Consider the following 22,129-nt stretch of genomic DNA (forward strand, 5'->3'; position numbering starts at 1 on the left):
CATCCTCTATCAATCGTTGATGCTGAAGCCCAGTGTGAATGGGATTTTAGAGGACAAAAACTCCAGGTACAGCTGATCCAGAGGCAACGGTAGGGGGGTAAATTAGGATTCTAAGGGCCCACACATTAAGAGGGCCCCCAGAGACATTATAAAGGGCCTGCGAAAGAAATCTCTGTAGACTGATGGCATTTCATGCTGTTCAGCTTTAAAATCATAAAATGTGAGCAAAATCACCTGTTTTGTCTTCACTTCAGACATTACGTTAGAGAATCATTCAAATACTAGCTATAAATCGACATTGGTGAAGTAGCAACTGTTTTGAAGTCAGCTGCACATGTAAATGAATGAAGCAAGAAAGTAGTTCCTCATACAAAAGGGTTTTTAGACTCTCTTTGTTTGATTTTCTTTTTTTATATACACGATTATGCCGTCGATCTGTTGTATAAACGCAATATTACACTTGTAGCAGTGCGATGTGGCTGTATATCATCACTGGTGGGACATTACATTACTCAGCCTGCAGGGTCAAGCCAATGCACGCCTCCCACTTGTGCCGATAATCATCAATTATGTCAAATGATTTCATGAGTTAAAGTACAGCTAAAATAAAAACAGATATCTTTTTTTATTTAACCAACAAGCTTTATATAGCAATAAAATAGATCTGTTTATCGATATTTTATCATGCATAGCAATAATTTACTATTTTATGTGCTAATATATATATATATATATATATATATATATATATATATATATATATATATATATATATATATATATATATATATATATATATTATAAATTTATATTATATATATAAATATATATAATATATAATTTAATATACATCAATTATTTTAAATAATTTAATAAATAATTTTTAAATAAACTTTAATCAAATATAACATTTTATTTGAATGACTTTTAATAGTTTTAATAACAGCAACCCAAAAATAGACAAATGGCACAATTGTTTGAAATATCTGTATTCAACAATATACCAGAAAGGCACAGATTTTACAAAGGATATTATACGAACGTACAATTTAGCAACATGAAAGAATGCTGACCTTTATCCAGCTCCAAAAGTCATCTCTTTTAAGCAGCCTATCATTAAGCCATAGAGATGACTTTATCTGACTTCACTGGAAACCTGCACCACAATGACGTATGAGATTAATAATGCTTTATAGTCTATTAACAAAAAATAAACAGACCAACACCTTCAATGCAGGAACAGAAGTTTAAAAACATCATTGTTCAGATATACCCAATATAAAGTGTAAACATCTAGTTCTGCAGCCCAATCACTTGCATTGATGTCAATATAAAAACATCTGGCAAGATATTAGATACTAGCAAGTGCATACATGAAGAATATATAAGGGTAATGACCATTTTTAATAACCGGCCTCAAATATATATTATACAAATTCATTCACACGCAACAGTCGGTTCTTCTCAGGCAACATCTATGGCTTTTTTGGAGCTGAGGACAGTCTTTTTCTCCTCGACATCATCTGGTTCTGGTATGGGCTCATATTGACGTCTGTATAAAACACGGGTCACTAGAGTGATGATGAACATCTCTACGATCAACAGCTGCTGGCTCATCACTGTGAAAACAAATGAAAGGTATTTTTGTGAGGAACTAATGCCTGACAATATTTAAAGGAACAGTTCACCCCAGAAACAATTGGCTTTTTAAGAATTTTATGGATTTATGAACATTTATGAATTTCTAGTGTTGGGGATAAAGCACTACACTATCATTAGCATTATACGCAACACAAGTTACAAAATAACAGTAACTTTTCTAAGTAATGAGTAATGCATTACCTAAAAAAAATTAAGAAATAATATTTGAGTTACTTTTTTAAAAAATGTAATGCAAGTTATGTTTTATTTGAATTAATTATCTTTTGAAAAAAGAAATTGCTGAATTAAAATGAACAGTCACGTTGAATCACGCACTCAATGACAATGCATTCATTATTTTGAACGCATGGAAGGAAAGGAAAAGAGAATTGTCATGAAAGACAAGAAAGTAGCAAAAACCTTCATTTCATTAATATGTATACACTCACCAGCCACTTTATTAGGTACACCTGTGCGCAAATTTCTAATCAGTCAATCACATGGCAGCAACACAATGCATTTAGGCATGTAGACAAGGTCAAGATGTTCAAACCGAGCATCAGAGTGGGGAAGAAAGGTGATTTAAGTGACTTTGATTGTGGCATAATTGTTGGTGCCAGACGGGCTGATCAGCGTATTTCAGAAACTGCTGATCTACTGGGATTTTCACACACAATCATCTCTAGGGTTTACAAAAAAATGTCAGAAAAAGAGAAAATCTCTTGTGGGCCCATATGCCTTATTAATTGCCAGAGGTCAGAGGAGAATGGCCAGACTGGTTCGAGCTGATAGAAAGGCAACAGTGACTCAAATAGCCACTCATTACAACCGAGGTATGCAGAAGAACATCTCTGAAAGGACAACACGTCGAACCTTAAGGCGGATGGGCTACAGGAGCACTGTAGTGCACTCCTGTCAGCTTAGAACAGGAAACTGAGGCTACAATTCGCACAGACTCACCAAAATTGTACAATAGAAGATTGGAAAAAAGTTGACTGGTCTGATGAGTCTTGATTTCAGCTGCGACATTCAGATGGTAAGGTCCAAATTTAACGTCAACAACATGAAAGCATGGATACATCATCAACAGTTCAGGCTGGTGGTGGTGGTGTAATGATGTGGGGGATATTTTCTTATTTAATTCAATAGAGCACCTTAGGGATGTGGTTGAACAGGACTTTTATATCATGGGTGCAGCTGACCAATCTGCAGCAGCTGCGTGATGCTAACATGTCAATATGGACCAAACTCTCTGAGGAATATTTACAGAACCTTGTTGAATCAATGCCATGAAGGTTTAATACAGTTCTGAAGGCAAAAGTGGTCTTACCAGGGACTAGTAAGGTGTACCTAAAAAAGTGGCCAGTGAGTGTATATGGCATATATAGCTTCGGCGTCAGTGGGATAGGGGTTTGAGGATGTTTGTCTAAACAACACAGTTGAGAGCTGGGTTAGTAACTGTAGTTTGGAGCAGGTTTTGGGCGGCTGCTGCCATCAGATACTATGCCACAGTTGTCGACCTGAGGGTGTTACAGACTGTACCAAATAGCTGAGAACCAGGGGCGGGGTGAAATTACAAGAGTTTTCCAAAAAAACAAGAGTGTTGGCAGGTATTATAATAGGTATAAAAAATACTGGAAGTCAATTGCTCATCATATATATTGTCCTTTGTGTTCAACGGAATAAAGAAATGTAAAAGGGTTTGGAACAAATGGAGGGTGAGGAAATTATGACAGAATATTGTTTTGGGATGATCAGTTTAATAGGCCCATACACACTCACATTTACACTCATACACTACAGCCAATTTAGCGCATGTCTTTGGACTGTAGGGGAAACCGGAGCACCCAGAGGAAACCCACGATAACACAAGGAAAACATGCAAACTTCACACAGAAATGCCACCTGGCCTAGCTGGGACTTGAACCAGTGACCTTCTTGCTGTGAGGCTACAGTGCCAACCACTGAGCCCCTGTGTCACCCAGTCAAAGCTCAAAGTTTTTTTTTATTATATATTTACTGACTGCAACATCAACTCTTTTCCCTCAGTGTCCCTCTTAAGGTCAGGACAAAGCAACCTAATGGTTGGGTCATTGATATGGTCAATGACCCTTGCCAGGCACACGTCAGAGGGACTTCGCCTAATTCAGCATGTAGAACCAGCATCACTCATTTGTGAAAGACAATGCTCTGATAAGCTGCTACAAATCAGAGCGGGAACAAAGCTGAAGTGACGAAACTAGTTAAACAACGCAAGTCAAGAGGGAACACAAAGAATCCTTCAATGTTTGCAAATGATATCAATTGTGGTAACGGATTTGGCATGTTACCCGAGGAGGCAGAGGTAACGGAACATTTGCGCAATCAAATTTAATTAAATTACAGCTTGCACCAATAGCTTTTATAGTGTGCATGTCAATACCGGCACAAGCGTAACTGGCGCTCTAGGCAAACAACGGTTGTGCTCATGGTGTTCATGCCACCCTTTCGCAGACGAAAGTGAAGGGGGGGAGATAATGTTGTTTATTGGTGTGTGGGGAGAGGGATAGCTAATATGAGGTAGCGGGACGTACTGTGAAAATCATATGTAAATGCTGCTTTGTTTACGGTTTGTATGTGTGCAGCACTAGTTCGTTCTTTGTGGAATGACAAATAGACATTAATATGGGGTATGGAAAAGTCCTTCCTCTCACTCAGGTAGAGATTGTATTTACTTGTTTCAGTCGTCTATCATCCATACAAGGATCCCAAAAGGTGATATTGGTAAATATCCGGAAAATTTGCAGAACAACTTTATCGGTAAGTTCAAAAAAGCGCTGTTCACACAAGCAGAGATGTTACAGAATTTTTCCAGAAAAGACCATTCACACATCCATATCTAAATACCGGTAAATTCTACCATCATTAACCAGAAATGAGCTCTAAATGGCAGAGCTTGTATTTGTAAACACTTGACTACATTAAAAAGCCTGTAGAAGGAGTATTGTGAACAACTTCGAAAAAAACATAAGGAGGGAAACTTTCGCATGTCGAGATGTACATAATATGTGTGTGTGCTGGCGCTCACCGGCTGCTTCACATGCACACACGTCAAGCAACTGAAGAAGCGCTTGAAGGTAAACAAACAACGGCTTATCAGAAGCATTTTATAGATAATTTTTTACACAGTTGGCATTAAGAAAGAACATAGAAATGTTATCTGCATAACAACTAGCAGCTAAATGTGTCTGGAAAAATATTCAAAGTCTTTTATTTTCATAAACAGCGCAGATGTGAATGTGTGTGAGTGTTCTGATTGTCTGGAGTACACGTTTCACATCAGTGTGTTGTAAGTGTGAACACGCTCTTTCCGGCAGTCTTCCTTCTGCGTTCACACAGAGCAGCATTCTGGGAAATTACCGGTAAAGTAACAACATCTCTTTCCGGAAAATTGCCAGAACGAATTTACCAGGGTATTAAAAAAGGGAATGCTCAAACATACAGATCAGAAACATAATTGCCGGTAATTTTCCGGAAAGGTCTGTATGCATGAAAGGTGCAATAATATGTTCCAGTCCTAAACTCCACCTTCCTGAGAGACTGCTCTGCTCTGATTGGTCAGATGGTTCAATGTAATTGTTATTGTTCAACCAATTACAGTGCATGGCTGTTTCTCTATTCCAAGAACGCAATGAACATACTTGCTATCTTGTGAAAACCATTCTTGCCAGATTACCTCAAAAGAGCGAACTCAGGAGACCACGAGAACAGAGAACACGTCCTGTGAGAAATGAGATGCTGCGTTCTTCCAGATGGTCACGTGACCTTTACACGTTTTAAACAGAAAATTATTTAAACGTTACAGCATGCATACAACGATCTATTGTTTTTCCCTTTTTTTAATACATATAAAATGCACAAAAGTCTTACAAATATACAAAACAGATATTAATACGAATTTCAGCAAATAAACACCCTTAAGGTGTTTATGCCATTATTAAGATTTCCATGTTAATATTTACTTTCACCATCTCGTTTAGGGAATCTCCAGAGATAATCAAGTTACATCCCTGAACTTTAATAATAAACAGGTATAAAATGCTGCTCTTCCCATCGCTTTTATTCAGAATCAGCACAATGACTTCTGGGACTTCTGCATCGGTGGATCCTCGATATCAAGAATGCACCTGGGAATTTTCAGGTGTCCTCTGATCTTGCAGTCTTAAGTTTTGGAACTAATCTTTGGCGGTTATGATGACATTACATGAGAACACAAGGATGCTAAAGAACACATATTGAGAAACAGCTCAGGGACAGCCATTGCCAGATCTGTTTTGCTATGGTTTAGGGGTTGAACACCATGTTCCCTGGAAAGTTGCACAATGGTGTGCAACATGGTTTGAGATTAGTTAACTCTTGTTTGGTGCGTGTGTAATAAATGTTAGTTCATTCAGCAGCAACATGTACATTAAACACAGGGTATTAAAGAAATTCTGTATTCCCAGTAAATTCTGTTTACTTTTATTCTGGACGGCAAGGGAAGTGACTGTAACATCAAGCTTATTTTTTCTGTATTAAACACAGTTATACCAACTATTATTTGATTTCAAGAAGAACAAAAATATTGACCTTCTCAGCTGCCATAATTGAAACTCGTGGGCCGTTGGAACAGGGTGGTCAACGCACCACTGTTTCTATTTCTAAAAAAACATTGCAATGTCTTGTCATTGCTAAGGACAGCACTGAATTTCAGCTCTGAAGACGGATCATTTCCATTCATTAGAGCTCAGAGTATCATAACATGCCATGGGTATTCATTTAGCTTTTTCTGTTAATGTTTTGTTTTATCCTAAATTGACATTTACCACCAATGACTGCAATTTCAGCTAAAAATCTTGCATGCCCTGAGTAAATCAACATCAAATTTTCATTTTATGATGAACAGGTCAACAGGACTGTTATGTTATGTTCTAAAAAATGATGTCACTCACTGTATCCACGGGCCTGGGAGCTGTAGGGTGGCGAACAGGCAATGGTCCCATTCAATGCCAGTATGTTAATAATGGCTGTTTGCAGCTGGCTCAGGATCAGCACCAACTATGGACAGATATAATTATTGAATCATGGGTAATAATCATTCTGGCAATACTGAAAACTGTGGATGTTTTAAAATAGTAGAGTTAAACAGACAAACCTGATACATGGCATATTTAGGGACTATTTTTAAAGTGCGCAATGCCTCTCGCACATGCATGAACATGATCGCAACAGGCCAAAGGGCGATAATGGTGAGAACGCCAATAAATGAGTTTATCCATATGGCCGCTCCACTTGCCGAAACCTAGAACCCACAGAAAAGCACATTTAGCAAATCTGTCTCAAAGTGTTAATTCATCCTAGAATCTAAATTGTGTCATCATTAATCATTAAAACACATCCATAAGCAGTGTTGGGTAAAGTATTATATAGCGATCTTAAGCCACCTATTTTACCCCCTTTTCAAGATTTAAGTCTTTTGTGTCTCCATAATATTGTCTGTGAAGTTTCAGCTTAAAACACCCATCAGATTATTTATTATACTTTTTAAAATGTTAAAATTTTCTGCTCTAGACAAAATGTAGAGGTTTTTGTGGCCTGTGCCTTCAATGGTAATTCTCCCCGCCCACCGTTACCACGTGCCTGTCAGAGTGTGCCTCAATTTCCGCCTCGGCTACGTCAGATAAACAGCACAGTGACAGACATGAAGGAAGCAGATCTCATGTAACGATAGTGAGAAATACTACTGTGAGAACTTTTCCAATGATTATTTGATGTATTTGTTGTGGGGTTAATTCAAGCCTTTCGACACACACAGCGTGCATGTTTAACATTGCACTGTTTTTGCATGCAAATGTGAGAGGATAAATTTTAATATCCACTGCTGTATGGATATCTGTTATGTTAATGTACAAAATAAACCTGATTTAACGTCCGCAAACCAGGATTGAAGCATCTTCTTTTATAATTGAAGTGACATGTGGCTGTGGTGATAAAGATGGTAAAATTGCTGTGATTAATTACAAAACTGTTTTTAAAACTTTTTAATCTTGTAAAACTCATTCTTGATCACATTTGATGATGATTAATGATCACAGAGAGCTGATCTTTTAATCCCGTCCTGTCTTGTTGAAATTATTATACGCGTTACTACTGAGACATGTTAACGCAGCTGTCAATCAATTCGGTGGCGGGGAAACCACTCCAACGTCACATTATGGTCAGCCTCAAAATGGGAGGTATTTGGATAATATTTTAACGTCATGAAATTAAAAAGGAGACTTATTGTGTTTCTATCACTTCAATATGACTGTGAACACACTATATCTACTAACAGTTCTGTCCAAACAGCTTTCAAAAGATTAGTTTCATCATAGAAACCCTTTAAAGTAACTAAATGTTACTTAATAGTTACCTTTTAGAAATGTAATGTGCAAGTATGTTATGTTATTTAGCTTTTTGTCTGTTTGTTTGTTTGCTTGTTTTATGAGATTAAGATAAAATGGTTAAAAATTGGCTTAAAATTTTAATATTTTAAAAAGTAACATTACCCAACACTGCCAATTAGTCAAAATTTGGAACAGAAATGCAGATACTTTTAATCAAATCTCAAAAATACATTTTTGATTATTTTGATTATTATTTTCACCCAAAACTCTGACATTTATAATCTTCCTAAAGCAACTGAGTGGTTTAATTCAGGTTCTCCTTAGACACATGATCACTTTATTACACAATCTGATTTAGATTTTTTAGTTTTCGCTGCTCCATTGAGTAAACACTGACCAATCAATAACATGTACAGCATTTAGTGCCCTATCCTACACCCATTGCAATAAGTATTTGGTGCGATTTGTTGCTATTTTCAGACCAGCGCAACCCTAATGTTCACGTTTTGCACCACGTTATTTAAATATCGAATCCATTTGTGCCACTTTGTGGACTCATGGGTGTTGCAGTCTAAAAAGAAGGTGTGTTAAGGCGCATTGCTCGCACTGTTGTAAAAAAAATTATAAATGAGAACCCAGTCCAGGAGACTCGAATAAGCAGAAAAATTTCTTTATTGAGACATGTTGGTTGTTCTGCAGTCATTACAGGAGTCTCTTACAAATCTAAAAAGTCTAACGTTAGTCTGTAATATGTTATAGGAAGAGGCAAGACAAACAGCATTTTGCCAGCCCTTATCTTATCAACATAAACAGTAGCATACAGTGATCAAATGAAATATTGGGGTCAGCAAGGTTAACAACATTTCCCCAGCTCTGACCTCATTGAGTTTATCAACAAACGGGTTTCTGTGGCCTTAAAGTATCACCCGAAGACAAACACACTGTCATTAAGACCATGCCCATAGCATTTGCATCACTTTAGCTCAGCCTGTGCTCAGGAAGCAAAAGGTTTGATGTCACACCCTAGCTAGAGTTTTGAATGAAATTAGCTAATTAAAAACCAAAAAATATAACATTTCAGTCATAAATAGGCAATTTGAAACTAGATTATATAAATTTATATTTCCACAGCTCCCCCTTTGAGAGTTATTAAAAAACTGTCAAAAATATACATTTAAAGCATTCCTAAAAATCATTGGCTTCGGTTTGATAACATAGGCCCTATCTTCCAGTCATGTAACTTGAAAAAGTTACAGGAACATTTACCTTATTCTGTGTCATTTTCAGTATCTACACAGATGTAAGTGTAGATTTCACAACTGTTCACACGTTTACAACAATCAATGGTAATGTCATAAATTCTACATGATGACACAAAAAAAATCAAATATTCAAATTGTAGATCTTCTGAAAGTCTGTGGCTTGTGAATAGCTTGCAGTTTCTTGGTGGTTCTTCTCCAGCACAGAGTTGATCTGATGACTTCCTGTCATTCATAAATCTCTGAGGTGATGCTCTGGAACAGAGTGTTTCTTGTGAAAAAGCAGTGGTATGTGTTCACCTGCTCAAAAGAAAACAAAGAAACAGCAGACGAGCAGTATTCATGCATAGACTTGTATGATCAAACAGTACAGTTCATATGTCTAGTTATTCAGGTGATCGTATAGTGGTTGTGTTAAGTTGGTGATCGAATAGTGTTGTTTTTTCTGTCTTCTAATCTTAAAGTTATGACACCTATAAAACAGTGAGGTGAGGATGGTCTAATAGATGGGGAAAATAGGGAGTCTTCACTACAGGATGAAGCCTATTGTGTTCCGTTCTGCCCTGGGATCCTCACTGGTTTGTGTGTCCTGTTCAGTCCCCGGCTGAAGTAGGCAAACTTTGAAATGTGAGACACAACTATTATTCAATGAACTGAATTGAATGGGTTTTGATTGGAATATGCGTTCAAGGCTGTGAGTGGACTTAAGCAGAGTTCCTAATAAAAAAAAAAAAGTTTCCTTTGTGTCATTTTACAAAGAGTCATTCATCTTAATTGTAAATTAACTGGGACATTAAGTACTCACAGCCAAAAATTGGATAGCACCTCTGTAAACAATTCAATGGATCTAGCTTGAAGGCAGTTAGCAAACTGTTCTGAAGCTGATTTACCCTGTTCGTCTCTTTAAAGGTCTTCTTGTTTTTCCTACACTCCCTCATACGGTGTCCTTTTTACCACAGTAATGGCAAAATATATTTTTCTTAAGACATTTATGATTTGATGTCTTTCCTGTGTTGACCTTAGTGGCGGCTGCTTCAATCCTGACTCCATTTATGATATCAGAGTCCCTGTCCCACAAAATGAAACTGTCTAGATTATTTCTGAGAGTGGTGGTAAACAAGGTATATTAACAAATGGCTGTGTTTTTCTGTATTCAAGTGCAAGAACATCTGACCAGATGCGGACTAGTGGTCCCTTATCATTTAGCGGTCCCTTATCACACCCTCAGAATTATCAGCCAATCCACTGATGGCCGACAAAATCTCTCAGTGAATTCACTCACAGATTTATCTTTCCTTTGCACAAAACAAGTCAATTTTGACCTGTCAATCTTTGGGTCAATAATGTTCTTCAGAATTTTCAAAACACCCTCTGTCAAATCATCCTCACTGGCTTGTTGTGAGTCACAGCTGACTCAAAGGTGTTGAATTCAGATTTTGTTAGAATTTGAGACATCAGCTGGGTGACTTCTGTAAATGACCTGTCATAAAGACACATTTTGCTGATCAGTGCTCTGCTAAACTCTGAATTTGTACATGCTAAAGGTAAGCTTTAAGACTGTCTATTTCTTTAGGTCCTAGTGTTTGAATTTGAACAACAGAAGTGTTGTAGTGTAAATTTTCAATTTTCTCAATTCCCTGAGATCTTCTCCTAGCACCACAAACCTCCACTGAACCTACTGGCATGTCACCAGGTGGGGATTAAAAATTCAGAGGCCCCTGGGCACAATGTCCTGTAGCCCCCCTACCTGGCTGCACCCCAACAGTTGAATTAAAAAATAAGATTAATATAGTATTTTTTAATAAAATTATTCTATAATGTATTGCCCACATTTTAATATAAATAAAATACAGTACACATATTTATACTCTACAAAGATTTAACTTATTTTTAAAGGATTTAAATTTTAAAGCATACTTTGAAAAATATATACTAATACAACTAGTGAAAATTAATGGATTTTAATATATTTGTTAAAGTTCACTGAAACAGTACTAAAATTTATAGTTAAGTTAAGTTAAGTTAAGTTAAGGCTATTTTTTTAATGCATAACTTCTACAAACATATAATGCATATGATTTGGATATAACACCTCTCCAATCCAGTTCAGTTTCATAAATCTGAGTCTTCCATAATACACACACTTAATGATTCTTACTTGTCTTGCTTGTGATGAAAAGTAAAATCTGATAAGTAGTGGGGGAAAAAGAAAGAATGAGTTCACCAGACCCTGGATTCGAACCGGATTCATGATCAATCGTGTCAAAACATGTTGCCATGCGCTTTATGAGCTACGCCACTCATGCTGCTGTTTGCCGCTCCAATGAGGCCTATTGGTTAATCTGGGCCTGCATATTATTCACCGACTGGATGGAAATGTCGGTTTCAAAGACAGTTTGTAAGTCAGGATGTTTATTATCAGGCTGACTAACTTCTTCAATGTCAGTTTTTGATTTCTTGAGGTTCAGTTGTGTTGTTAATGAGGTTATCTTAGCACGGAGGTCTTGGATCTGATTTTCTAATTCTGATTTAGCCTGAGCTTGTTGTCTCTCAGCCAGAGATAAATTAAATTCTCTGTTGCAGCAGATAATGCCTTTCACATTATTTTTGAGAATGGATGCATCAAGCACTTTCTTGCATTCATCTATAATGTCCAAACATTATCGGGGTGAATGCTAAATTTCTGTCTAATTTAGTCTGGCTGAGTCCATGTGCTGTCCTAGCAGCAATTTGAAATCCTGATCTGACAATAAAGGAGTCGCTAAACTACCCTTTTCCAGCTGTGGGGTTTAGTCTCGTATTCTTTCAGAATATTTTGTGAGTACAAATAAAAATACTAAAACGTTTCTGTTCAAAGTATAGTAACTTCTTCTCTGCCAAAACAGAGGGTAACAATATAAGCACATGTAGCTAAAACTCAAGATTGAACAAGGGATAACAAAAAATAGCTTGTATTGCTAAACTTCTCTGGCTGAACAGAGTGTAAATAAGTGAAGTTTATTTATAAACTAATTTTGAGAGGATCACGTGCTTATGATTGCTAGCGCTGGACTCGCATTATCCAATTCACAATGCACCAATCAGACAATTCCTAAGCTACTGCAAATACCATGGGTTACGTATCACCGATATCTTCGTTTTGAAGAATCCCCCCTTCCACCCCTACTTCTCCTCCTTCCTAGATAGGTGACACGGTGGCCCAGTGCTTAGCACTATTGCCTCACAGCAAGAACGTCTCTGGTTTCAGGCTTTACCAAACCAGCAGACATTTCTGTGCAGTTTGCACGTTCTCTCCGTGCTCATGTGAGTTTCCCCCGGGTTTCCCGATTTCCCCCCACCGATCAAAAACATGCAACCTAAGTTTATTGACTAATCAAAATCAACACCATAGACTTGCTCCTACCTAGTACTTATCTCTTTAAAAAGCAACTACTATCTGCTCTTCAGCCACCATGACAGGGGAGGTCTCGAGATCTACCTGAGCTCAAACTCCCCTCTCGCCTTGCAATGGGAGGGAGCCCAGGGCTCGAGGATCTTATGAGCCCAGGGCTCTATCCCGGGACAGCATGCCAAATTAGCTTATAATCAATCATCAGCTAAGTGTAAACTCTTGAAATAAAAGAAACCATAAACAGCAAGTAAGGCTTAACTTTCTTGACTAAACAAGCGATAAACTTTCCTTCTCTATTGAAATTAAGGATAACTTTTTCTGTTAAACAAACCATGCAGCTGTTTGTTAACTCTACTCTGACGGAGCAGAGGATAACCTGGTCTGTATAGTTCTTTTAATAACGTGAACTCACCAAATCGAGGTTGAGCTGAAAAGATTCAGTCTGGATTGAAGTATGATCTTTGAATTCAGGAAGTTTCAACGTCCATCAGGGTTGCAGTCAGCAAATAGTTGATATTTTGTGACATCCGCTGAGTGACTTCAAATTGTCGTTGAGCTGAAAAGATTCTGTCTGAAGTGAAGTTTCACAGATCTTGAAGTTTCAATTTGAATTCCAGTGGATTTCAGTCTTCTGTGGCAAATTGTTGATGATTTAATTATTTTAATCTCAAATCGAGGTTGAGCTGAAAAGATTTAGTCTGGATTGAAGTCTGATCTTTATATTAAGGTAGAGTCAGTGTACACCAGAATTGCAGTCAGAAAATAGTTGAGAATTTGTGACCTCCGCTGAGTGACTTCAAATTGCCGTTAAGCTGAAAAGATTCCATCTGGAGTGAAGTTTCATTGATCTTGAAGTTTCAAATTGAATTCTGGTGGATTTTAGTCTTCAGTGGCAAATTGTTGAGAATTTGATGATTTCAATCTCTATCTGGGTGACGGCACCAAATGTTGTTCATGTCGAGGGGCTTTTTTCAAGTTTATTTATGACAATTTGCATTTGTTTAATGTTATTATTATCAGCAGTAATATTTATTATATGCATATTTATATTTGTTTTAATAAATACAAGTTTCGATTTGTCCACCTGTCAGGTTTGGAGATGTATGCATCACCATAAGGGGCATAAGAATAGCAAGTGTGTTTGGATACAACTCAGACCACACTTCGTTATTATTGTTCATTTATTTGTTTGATGGAAATTAAAACTGAATTTAAAAATAGTTTTGAAACAAATCTTTGCACTTAACAAACGAAATTAAATATGTTGGCTAATGGATGTTTACAATGAAGTGCGTGCAACACCGTTTCCTTATCCACGAAAGTAAAGAAGTAAAGTAAAGAGTTAAAGAGGCTGAATTAAGGAGGCTTGTTCATTATCCGTGCTGCAGACAGTCTGTTTAACTGTTTTCTCACTAGTGAAGCATTCAGTTTTTCCACTTAGTTTTTACCTAAGTCTGCATGTAAATAACTGACTCTTAAAGGGAATGGGAGATGAGACTCTAATTGGTTTAATGTATGTTATGCTCAAAAAACACCCATTAGTAGGCCCACACGAAATCTGCACACGCAGAAATTTGCAGATTTCCACAGATTTTTAGCCCATGATTCAGTCTAAGTTTTTACTTAGGTAAATTTCTGTACATTTATATTTATTCAGTTTTAAATTAATTTCATTATTATTATTGTGATATAATAATAATAATAATATGAAAATGTTCATTTGATTTATTTACAATACAGTTCGTAAAGTAATATTTTCTGTCTTTTAGCAGATCTATTATATGAGAGTTTGCTTTGTTTACTAAATAAGTGGATTTAATTGGATTTGCTTTGTAAACATTAAATAAAAGTTACAAATGTATTATTTTTATTTCATATATTAAGGTTTTAGTTATCATACTCCCAAAACCATTCCGCATAAATCCACAGATTTTTTTTAACGAAATTTTCTGCTGAAATAGCAAAAATGTCAGCAGATTCTGTCTGGCCCCATCCATAACTCATTAAGAGAATAAGTAGAAACCTGTTAGGCCTTATGCCAAGGCACAAAGCGTATTTTTCAATCCTTAAAATAGAAAAAGTGCATTCGGATACCCGCTTAATGCTTTTGCGCCATGCACATTAGACTTTACACCTAGATAGTTAAAATAAAGCCCTTAGACTTTGTCACAGAAGCTCAAACGTACTTGTTTAACACATTTGCACCAATTAAGTTGATTGTCACACGGCACATTTGAGCTTCTATAGAAACCAATCAGGTTTGCTCTCATGTGTTAAGCAAGTATGAGTTTCTGTAGCTCTTGCTGATCAGTGTTGATGTATGAAGAGCATTTTAAATAAAGTCTCTTCAGAGGACTTAGATAAAAAAGCTTAATTCATATGGATTAATTTTTGACCCATTAATGAACATTTTGATTTTTTAAGTGATCATGCATTTATTGGAAGAACAAAAACCTCTCAGATTCCATTTAAAATCAGAAAGATAAGTTCAGAAGGGCATTGGTCAATAATTAATCATGATAATTATAGTTTAATGGTGAAGAAGTCATTGAAATTTATAAATAAAATGTATGTATTTATTTATACAATTGCACAAATCTATACTTACATTGGCTAAACTAAAGCTGCCATTTGTCCAGAGGACAATAGAAAAGATGGTGAGGACCAATTTCATCAGTGCAAACTGGTAGGAGCCCAGTTTCAATATGAACAGAGATCGTCTGAAAATCAACACACATCAGTTTTTTTCTCAGATTAAACATTCCAGGTCAAATGATCCCACCCACAGGTGTCACACATAAAGTATGCTTAAATTGCATTTAACTATGTACACTGAATTTGATAATGAAAGTCTTACATAACACTGATATAAACCACTGGTTCCAGGAGCCGCAAACTTCTTTCAGATAGCTACGAGTGCAATGGCCCCGAGGAGCTCATTTTAGGTTACACACTAAGCCTGATAAAGAGCTCATGTTTGAAGAAGAGTTGAATGCCCAGAGGTGCATTCATCTAGTAGACATCCAGTTGGAGATTTGGGTAACTAATAGCAAACCTTTAAACAGGTGGCCCAGATCAGAATGTCTATTAGTAATACAGAGGTGCAATTTAGTGATTCCTTTAATCTATACAGGCTATCAAGAATTATTGGTGATAATAGTCCTGGAGTATAGTATAGTCCTGAATTACTTAGTATTTTCCAAAGTTTTTATCGTTAATTAAAACCAGAAACTATTTATATATTTTAAAATAACTTAAAAAAATGTAAATAGCTGTAAAGGAAGCTTGTCATGTTTTTATTGGTAATCTGCTAAAGTGGTTTAGTGTTCAGGGGTCAAGTCATATTCTAAAAACTACTAAAGTAAATCTAAAAAAATAAAAATAATAACAACGATATACTCATAAACATAATTAAATAAATAAATAAACGCAAATCAAATTCCTAATACAAATCTATTTTTAATTTCCCAATTTCTTCCTGAAAATATTATAAGACTTAATAATGCCTGAAAGTTGGTTTGCTAAGATTGTTGATAACCCTGGATATTCAAATAAACAAGGTTGTTGGAAGTCAATCAAAATATATCTAATTTTTAATCAAGCTAGCCCCATTGGAGGGTAGACTTCTGAGTATATTGGGTATATGCACCCATGCAAATAAACTAAACATCCTTTAAAATGTCCTAGCAAGTAACACCCTAGCAACATCCACCACCAACTAAGGGCTGTGCATAGATTTTTGCATTATGGCATCATGAGAAGCACACTTGAAGATTGATTTACCGTGTGATGGGGACATTTGGCAGACATGGGCAGCAGCAGCAGCAAGGTCCTGTGCTGATCTTAAACGTCTGTTTCTCACAGCGTCTGAGAAAAGCATTGTCCCCTCCCACCTCTTCAATCATGAGAATCAGGAACTTGAAGACCACAATTGCAAAGTATCTGGCAAAAGAGTCAGAAATATGTTTATTAGTGCCTCGCATGCTCCCAAATTCTTTTCTCCAATTAAACGCTATTTGCTATGGCTGCATGATATTTCAAAGTAGTTATCATTACAATAATAATAGTATGAAATATCTGTATTGCACAGAGGTGAGACAAAATACATGTATTTTATGTGATGCTTGCACAGGTTGTTTATTCAAATTTGACCAATCAGATGTGGCCTTGCTATCATTATGTTCTCCTTTATTATTATAACTCACCAAAATTAATGACACTGTTATAAAATCATTTGAAAGTGTAGTATTGAGACTTTACAAGTTGATGCAGTTATGCTATTGGCTAGAATAGAGAGCAGAAAATAAATACAAATATACTAAATGCTATAACTAATAATGATTCAAGAGTTCACACGAGGCTGATGATTGATCATAAAAGTTGTTTGGCATGCTGTCCTGAGAGTCCTGAGCTCAAAAGATCCTCGAGCATGGGGCTCCCTCCTGTTTGCAAGGCGAGAGGGGAGTTTGAGCTCAGGTAGATCTCGAGAATTCCCCTGCTGTAGTAGCTAATGAACAGATAGCGATTGCTCTTAAGAGATAACTACTTACTAGGAGCATGTCTATGGTGCTGATTTGGATTTGTCAATTAACTTAAGTTGCAGGTTTTAGGGCGATGGGAGGAAACTGGGGAACCCGGGAGAAAAGCATGTGAGCATGGGGAGAACGTGTGAACTCCGCTCAGAAACGTTGGCTGGCTTAATAAGAGCTAACCACTGAGCCACTGTCCTACCCATCTAGGAAAGGAGGAGGAGTATTGGTGGAAGGGGGGGTTCTTCAAAACGAAGATGGCTGTTTTATAGAAGTAAGGGTATTTATAGTGGCTTAGGAATCGTCTGATTGGTGATTCATAAATTGAATAATGCGGGGCCAGCTGCAAGCAATCATAAGCACATGATCCTCTTAAAATTAATTTATAAATGAACTTAAAATATCTGAATTTTTTTAAACACTATTAATGTCTTTATGTCTCTGTAAATTGTGTCTTTATTATTTTTTTGAAACTTTTACAAACAAAACATACAAAACAAAGCATAAAAAATTATTACAAATATAATATTAATAAAAATTACAAGTATATCATTAAATAAATACATGCATGTACATACACATACAATATAAAGGTATCAAAACAATGGTAAATAATAGCAGGTGATACAAGACATATATGGACAAAATATTTCAAATATCTGCATTTTTAAAATCTAAATGTTATTAATGGTAGTATTTTAAGCCATAATTAGATTTAATTAGATCAATAAAATATATATTACACGATCATTTATAAATAAATGAGTTAAAAAACAATTGCTAGAAGATAAATTGCATATTTTCACAGTACTATACATCCCTAGCCTGTATAAAACAAAATATCTGGGACTAAAAGTTATCTATGTAGTATGGAAACACCATTGAAAATGTACCACCACTGAAATACAGTTAAATAATCTAAGGTCTGCTTTCTTGTGCATTTCACAGTGGGAAAAACACAGAGTGTTAATGTTGAACTCACGTGGCTGATGTCATATCAGTGAACATTGTGGCCCTTGGAACCCACATGCCCAAACAAGACATAATAGCCATGACCTGAAAAATAGATAAACTTGTGAAGTGAAAATGAACTTGAGACTCATAATCACTCAGGCGGTAACACACTAGAAATGACTAACTGTATATTGAGTTTGTGTTTCCGCTTGGGTGGGACGCAGATAAAGCTCAAACCTGACATGTCAATTCAAATTAGGAGTGATTAGGAGTAAAACTTTACAAAACTCACTGGTGCTACTCCGGTTACCCAGATAATGGTGCTTTTTTTATGTGCCGGCACTTTTTTATAGATGTAGATGCATTCTTCAATGAATACCAGCATGGATGCTGTGGCCATTAAAGTCAGCACAGTGTAGAGGACTTTGCCAAAGATATCCAGCTCTGAAAAACAACCATCAGAAACAGTATTGATCATTTGCGCATGACATTTCTTGTTTGTTTTTCCAACTTTTTTGGGGGACAATTGTGATATTGTAACTTTTAGCCAGAAGCAGGCTCATATTAGACATATAGGGATGATTTAGGGTGGATACAGCTAAACTCTAACAGCTAACATTGTCACACTACACTAGTTTAGCTTTAACTTAATGCCATGTCTGTTATAAAAATTTACTTATGAAGAACACTTATATTTAATATACTTTGATAACTGATCTTGTGAAGTGCTTTGAAATGCGTATTTTTTATTGGACATTTGATGTTATCTCAACTTAAACACAAAGAGAGGGCAGGACTTATGGCCCATTTCCACTGACATTTACAGTAGAGTTTGTTATAGTATATTTTTATGTCCACTTTCACTGTCAAAAGGTATAAAAAGCTAACTGTACCATTCCACCTCTTTAGGTACCCTTTCCAAAGAGTAGCTCCTCCTCTTTTTAAAAAACCGGCAATAGCATTTTGTTTTTATCACAGCTCTTCCAGTGAGAGTGGTTGAGTTCAAGCGCATCAAAAGAAAAGCAAATGAAAAAGAAGGGTATAAACAGAGGTTGGAGCCATCTCCAAGTGGGTTCGACTTGAGCTCCAGGTGGGCTGTAAAAAAACGTATTATTTTTTATGTCTTGTATGTGACACATAGTACAATATTGTGCTTTATGAATGTCTATACCTACCCCAACCCTAAACCCATCTTTACGGTAACCTGATGTATTTTATTAATGTCGAATTCACCTACACCACCTAAACCCAGCCCACCTGCGGCATAAATCCCTCCCACTTTCAACCTACTTGCAGTGCAATACCTCCCACTTGGAGATTGCAGCTATATCTGCTTGAAATGAAAAGCGTCTTGAAGGGGGCGGGGCATATCAGATGCTAGAGAAAGCATTTGATTGGTTGGAAGATTTGATGTAAAAAAAAAAAAAACGTTGATCCATTTAGATGAAAGTGACAAACTACAAGCTTTAGATGTTTATTTCAGTTTTATAACTTCTAAATGTAAATTTTGTTATTGTTTTTTAGCACACTAGCGAACAGATCTTACACTGATACTAACATCTAAAAAAGGGTTATTTTAATTTCACTGGACCTTTAAAGAGATCCTTCACCCAAAATTCTATTTAATTTAAACTACTCAGTTTTTACTTGTTAAAAACCGGTTTGAGCTTCATTTATCTGATGAACACAAAGGAAGATATACAGAGGAAAAAACATCCACATTTTTATGTATAAGTCTTGGAATAGAAAAAGTCATTTGATCACTTTTCAAATTTTTTAAAAACAATAATTGGCTTTTGAAATCTTATAAATCACTTCCTAACAATCCATGTGTTTTCCATTAATGAAGCATACACTGGAAAATTCCAGGCAAACATACAAAAACGTTACGCAAACCCAACACACAGTGTGCTCAGAATCCATATGATCTCAGTTTAATGATGCTTTCCATGCTGGTGTGTGGTTTTTACACAAACCAGGTGTCTGCTGTTTTATATTTTTTTCACTTGCATTGCTCAACTGACCATATAAACCAAGCATTCACCAATTACAGTGCAAGTACTTTTTCATCAGTCATTAAAACAAGAACACATTTACATGAATTGCACAACTGAAACAGTAGATGTGAACGTACAGTTCTGGGGACAAAACAAACCTTCCGTTAGCAATAACTGCCGTTTACTCTCATTTTATAGTGAATCTGACTACAGATGAAACCTATTAAAATAAGAATGTGGATCTGACACACATTTAGTCTACTACAGCTCAGGGTGGTGCCTGGAAAGGATCCACATTAGTGCCATTGAACATTATCATCATGCCATGTGTGCGCACTCAAGTTCAGGTGCGATGAACCACAGGATATTCACTTCTTATCAACAGCGAGTGGGAAGCAGTGCGAGATATCATCTGCAGTTTTCAGGGGAATGTTTTTATACCTTTAGGATTTTTTATTACTATATATAAACACTGCATGCCATCCGTTTGTCAATGCTTTTATCGAAATAATTAATGGTGTGCCTGGGTACCCTTTATCATTGTGTATAGGAGTGCAATGAGGTCCAAAGATTTTGAAAAGAGATCCTTATGATGATTGGTAAATTAATTGAAGAAAATAGTTCCCAAATTATGTTTATTTCATATATACCTTGTAAACCTGGATCTAAACACAAACAAACTCAAACTATTAGATTTTAGTTTACTCAAAGTGAAGCGTGTTATTACTTTAAATTGAAAAAAAAACAACTCAAAGGCCATCCTGTAGCCAGTGGATTGAAGAAATGACTAGCAATCTTGCTCTGGAGAAACACTGTCAAAGGAAAACTACAAGATTTTTATGAAATATGGACCCCCTCTCAACACTTTTTTAACCAGGTGGACAATGCAACATTTTTTGATGTTGGTGTCTTATTGTATTGTTCAGATGTCTTACATTTCAGCAACAATTAACAAATTTGTTTAACCAGTGCACACTGGAAAGCTGTGAAATGCAAGGTACAAACATGTATTAAACATTGTTATTTTTTTTAAATTATGCAATGCTAATATTTTTGTAATTCACTTATATATTAATTTCACATTTTTGACCATTTGTCTTTTTTTATGTATTTTGTTCTGTAGTTCAAACAAAACCCAATAAATTTATTTTGGAATAAAAAAATGACAGGTCTCCCTGTCAAATTTTAAAACTGTCCTAGTTTAATATTATCCTAGAGTATATTATAACTATATTACAATCTATATGCATTATTATACATTGCTGGAACATAATATATGTCATTGTTTTTGGAGTTGGGTTATTGTTTTTTATATACATAAATGTAATACTCAAGAACAAAATATGACCAATTTTAAGACTGCTGACTATTATTTATAATATTCAGATGGAAAATAATGGAAATTACAAACTTACAAAGCTATGACAGTTGCTGCTGCTGCAACTGAAGTTTAATAAAGGGCTCTTTATACAGTGTTCACTACAGTTTTAGTGTAAAAACCTTCCAGAAGTGTTGTCAAACAAAATTAAAATAATAACAACAACACTTTATTAATGAATGATGTAGTTTAACATGTAGTTAACTGATAAACTGTTATAAATACTGTAATATAATTTAGTCTTTACTACAGTATACAACATATTAAGGACAAACTTACGCTTAATAGCATCGATAGCGAACGGAGCCTCTGCTCTGCATCTCGGATCGAATAGTGTAAAGTTGGACGTCTCCATTTTCAGAGATAATCCCGGTTTATTTGAGAGGTCCAGGGTAAACTATAGTCCTTGAAAGCTGACAGTAAGCACCGGTTAGTTCCAGCATTCGTGAAACTAATAAATGGAGGAGAAACCTGACTTGTGTTTTGAAGACTTTGTGTACAGAGGAATCCCTGCACTTGTTAAAGGGGCCGCCCATACACTGGCTAATAGTGATGGGACTCCGACCAATGAGAACC

General features: G+C 36.0%; 1 protein-coding gene across 1 annotated transcript; it reads right to left on the minus strand.

Moving 5' to 3' along the window:
• Positions 1–973: 973 nt before the first annotated feature.
• On the minus strand, positions 974–21,983 carry slc51a (solute carrier family 51 member A). The gene is given in 8 exon segments (NM_001004546.1): positions 974–1,619; positions 6,612–6,717; positions 6,815–6,961; positions 15,304–15,415; positions 16,479–16,637; positions 18,207–18,280; positions 18,471–18,622; positions 21,833–21,983. Coding segments are annotated over 8 exon segments (981 nt in total). The 5' UTR covers positions 21,909–21,983; the 3' UTR covers positions 974–1,464.
• Between the last annotated feature and the right edge of the window lie 146 nt (positions 21,984–22,129).

Source organism: Danio rerio, chromosome 24, assembly GCF_052040795.2.
Source record: "Danio rerio strain M-AB ecotype USA chromosome 24, GRCz13ab, whole genome shotgun sequence".
Classification (NCBI taxonomy): Eukaryota; Metazoa; Chordata; class Actinopteri; order Cypriniformes; family Danionidae; genus Danio; species Danio rerio.